The following is a 3,632-nucleotide window of genomic DNA, read 5'->3' on the forward strand; positions in this document are numbered from 1 at the left end:
ACAACAACGCCTTGATCATCTTACCTATTGTAGAACACCCACTTTGTTCCAATGACTTTTGCATCTTGTGGTCGCTCTTCAAATGTCCAAACTTGATTGCGGGTGAAGTTGTTCAATTCTTCATGCATGGCATTCACCCAATCCGGATCCTTGAAAGCTTCATCTATGCTAGTAGGATCAACACAAGAGACAAAGGAGTGATGTTTAATAAATGAAGCAAGTTTTTGAGGGCGAGTCATTACACCCTTGAAGGACTCCCTATGATGAGATCTTGTGGATGTGATTGAAGTAGTGGAGTTGTTCTTCTTTCAACCACTTGGGGAGGAGGTTGTGGAGCATCAATATCTTGAGCTTGTGCCACCGTTTGATCATGAGAGACATATATATCTTCATTTGTTTCTTTCACATCCTTGCCATCATCTTGTGGCACCTTTGATGAAGAAGGCTTATCAATCACTTGCACTTCATCTTCATCATCTTTTGGCTTGATGGCTCCAACCAGCATGTTCTTCATGGACTCCCTCAATGGTTCTTCACCTACATCATCAGGATTCTCATGTGCTCCTTTGGAGCCATTAGATTCATCAAATTTCATATCATATGTTTCTTCTACATGATATGCTTTCGACTTCAATGAGTAACCAACAAGAAATCCAATATCACAACGTTTGTGAAACTTCCCTTGGTGTTGTCGCTTCTTGTAGATGTAGCATTTGCAACCAAACACCCAGAAGAATGAGACATCCGACTTCTTCCTATTGAGCAACTCATAGGGGGTCTTCTCAAGGAGCCGTTGAATGAATAGGCGGTTGGATGCATATCAAGCGGTGTTGATAGCTTCGGCCCATAGATTCTCTAGTGTATTGTACTCATCAAGCATAGTCCTTGCAAGGGTGATCAATGTCTGGTTCTTTCTCTCTACTACACCATTTTGTTGAGGAGTGTAAATTGCGGAGACCTCATGCTTGATCCCAACTTCATCACAATATTGATCCCAACTTTGTCACTTCTTTTTTATTGATCTTCACATCAAATTCATTTTGTGCTCTCTTGGCAAACTTCTTGAATGATGCGGCTACTTCGGTCTTGTCATGAAGGAAGAACACCCAAGTGTATCTTGAATAATCATCAACTATCACAAGACAATAGAGGTTGCCTCTTGAACTTGCATAAGTTGTAGGTCCAAATAAATCCATGTGGAGAAGCTCTAGCACTCTTGATGTTGACATGTATGCTTTGCATGGATGAGTGTTGGCGACTTGCTTGCTGGCTTGACATGCACTATAAAGCTTGTCCTTCTCAAACATAACATCTTTCAACCCTCTAACCATGTCTTTCTTCAATTGCTTCTTGAGTGTGCTCATCCCAATATGTGCAAGCCTTCTATACCATAGCCACCCAAGTGATGATTTGGTGAATAGACATGTCTTCAAGTTAGCATCATCAGAGGTGAAATCCACTAGATATAAGTCGTTGTATCCAAAGCCTTTGAATATAACTTGATCATCATCCTTCTTTGACACAACCACTTCTTTCTTGGTGAATAAGAATTAGAAGCCAAGATCACACAATTGACCAACGGATAGCAAGTTGAAGCTCAATGAAGCAACTAGAAGCACATTTGAAATTGAGTGATCATTTGATATTGCAACTTTGCCCAACCCTTGAACTTTGCCCTTTGAATTATCACCAAATGTAATTCTTTCTTGATCATCCACATCTTCATCTAGTGAGGTGAACATATGAGGATCACCAGTCATATGTTGAGTGTAACCACTATCAATAACCCAATGACTTCCACTGGTCTTGTAGTTCACCTACACACATAAGAGATCAAGTTTGATTTTTAGGCACCCAAACTTGACGGAGGCCAACAACTTTCTCAACTAGTGACTTTGCTACCCAAATTTGCCCAGGCCTATTCTTGTTAGGTGGACCTAGAAACATAACTTGAGCTCTTCCTTTTGAGTCCTTTCTAATCACATAATGAGCATTGTAGGCAAAAGGTCTAGCATACTTGGGCAAGGGTTGTGGTGGTAGAGTTTCACACTCATGAGCAAAGTGACCTTCTTGTCCACACTCAATACATCTCTTTGGCTTGGGCTTAGGCTTGTGTTGATGTTGATGTTGATATTGAGCTTTAGCTTTCTTCTCTTTGTTTGCTTTGAAACCAATACCACTCTTGTCATTCTTCATCACGGTGTTCATGAGCAGTTCACTTTGAAGATTGTGACCTCTTGTAAACTTTTCCAAACTAGTGGCAAGATGAGTCTTCTCAATTTTGAGTATCTTATTGTCTTCTCTAAGCATCTTAATGTCAAGAGCCATATCATAGTCACTATCTTGTGTTTCAGTGACAATTGTGTTGTTTGTTGATAGCTTTTCAAGATCTTTATTTAGCTTCTCGTTCTCATTCTTGATCTTGATATAGTCGTCATAGTGATTGGCCACAACAATCTTCTTGCCTTTGCTACTAGAACCTTGCTCAATGCTCTCATCAATCAAATCATCACATGATGTTGCTATATCAATCTTAACAACATTGTTAGTCGCATCATGTGTTTCATTGGATAAATATTCATGTGAAATCACAAGATTATCATGATTGACTTTAAGAGTTGTATATTCATCTTTCAGCAAGTCATATCTAGTGTTGAGCTCTTTGTGTATCCTCTCAAGTTTATCATGTTTTTCTTTAAGCTCTTTTAGAGAAGTTTTGAGCTCCTTGAGGTTGGATGACATAACTTTATTTTCATCTCTAAGCTCAACACTAGCTTTTTCGGCTATGTCATATTTTGCTAAAAGAGACTCATTCTCAAGTTCTAGTCTTTCATTTTTAGCTGTTGTCTTTCTTATGATTTTAGTATAGCTATTAAGCAATTTGACAAGATCATCATAAGAAGGTGCTTCAAACTCATCATCACTATCACTACCACTTTCATTACCACTACAATCATCATCACTTTGTACCTTTCAATCACCCTTGGCCATGAGGCATAGGTGTGTGGAGGATGATGGTGGTGGTGGCGGTGGAGGTAGTGAAGTCCCAATCACAAGAGCGGACACCTTCTCTTTCTCATCGTCAATTTCATCACCGGATGAGCCACTTGATGATTCAATGTCCATGAGCCAATCACCAACAATGTAAGCCTTGCCATTCTTCTTGTGGTATTGCTTCTTCTTGTCATCTTTCTTCTTGTATGGCTTTTCTTTCTTCTTATTGTAACATCCCAGATGTTAAAAAAATAATTAAGAAGGTGATCATGTCATCATTATGCATAATCATCATGCATCGACTCATGAATGCATTTCATGTTTATATTATAGCCTACAAATGTTATTTCATGGAGCAAGAAATTCTTCAACAATTAAAAGTTTGGTGTATGCAAATTGTCGAGTGCAAAGTGGATACTTCACCATAGTACCAAAGTTGGATTGTGAAATTTAGTTAAATATGTTAATTTGTGAGTTTCAAATTTGAATCTAATATCAAGTTCTACAAATTGTTAATTTGCCCAAGTCATTGATTCAAATGTTGGGAAGTTCATTATTTGGGGAATTTTCAAATCAATTTTCTTAAATCAAAGTTGGCAAATTTGATTCTATGAATTGGTACAAAACTTGTATTTTGA

At 38.3% G+C, this 3,632-nt stretch overlaps 1 protein-coding gene across 1 annotated transcript; it reads right to left on the reverse strand.

Annotated features, from left to right (window-relative positions):
* Positions 1-238: 238 nt before the first annotated feature.
* LOC136510953 (SWI5-dependent HO expression protein 3-like) lies at positions 239-3,126 on the reverse strand. Its single transcript, XM_066505224.1, has 3 exons — positions 3,055-3,126; positions 1,984-2,970; positions 239-628 (listed from the first exon to the last, which is right to left on the reverse strand). The coding sequence occupies exons 1-3, from the start codon at positions 3,124-3,126 to the stop codon at positions 239-241; spliced, it is 1,449 nt and encodes a 482-aa protein (XP_066361321.1).
* Between the last annotated feature and the right edge of the window lie 506 nt (positions 3,127-3,632).

Source organism: Miscanthus floridulus, chromosome 16, assembly GCF_019320115.1.
Source record: "Miscanthus floridulus cultivar M001 chromosome 16, ASM1932011v1, whole genome shotgun sequence".
NCBI lineage: Eukaryota > Viridiplantae > Streptophyta > Magnoliopsida > Poales > Poaceae > Miscanthus > Miscanthus floridulus.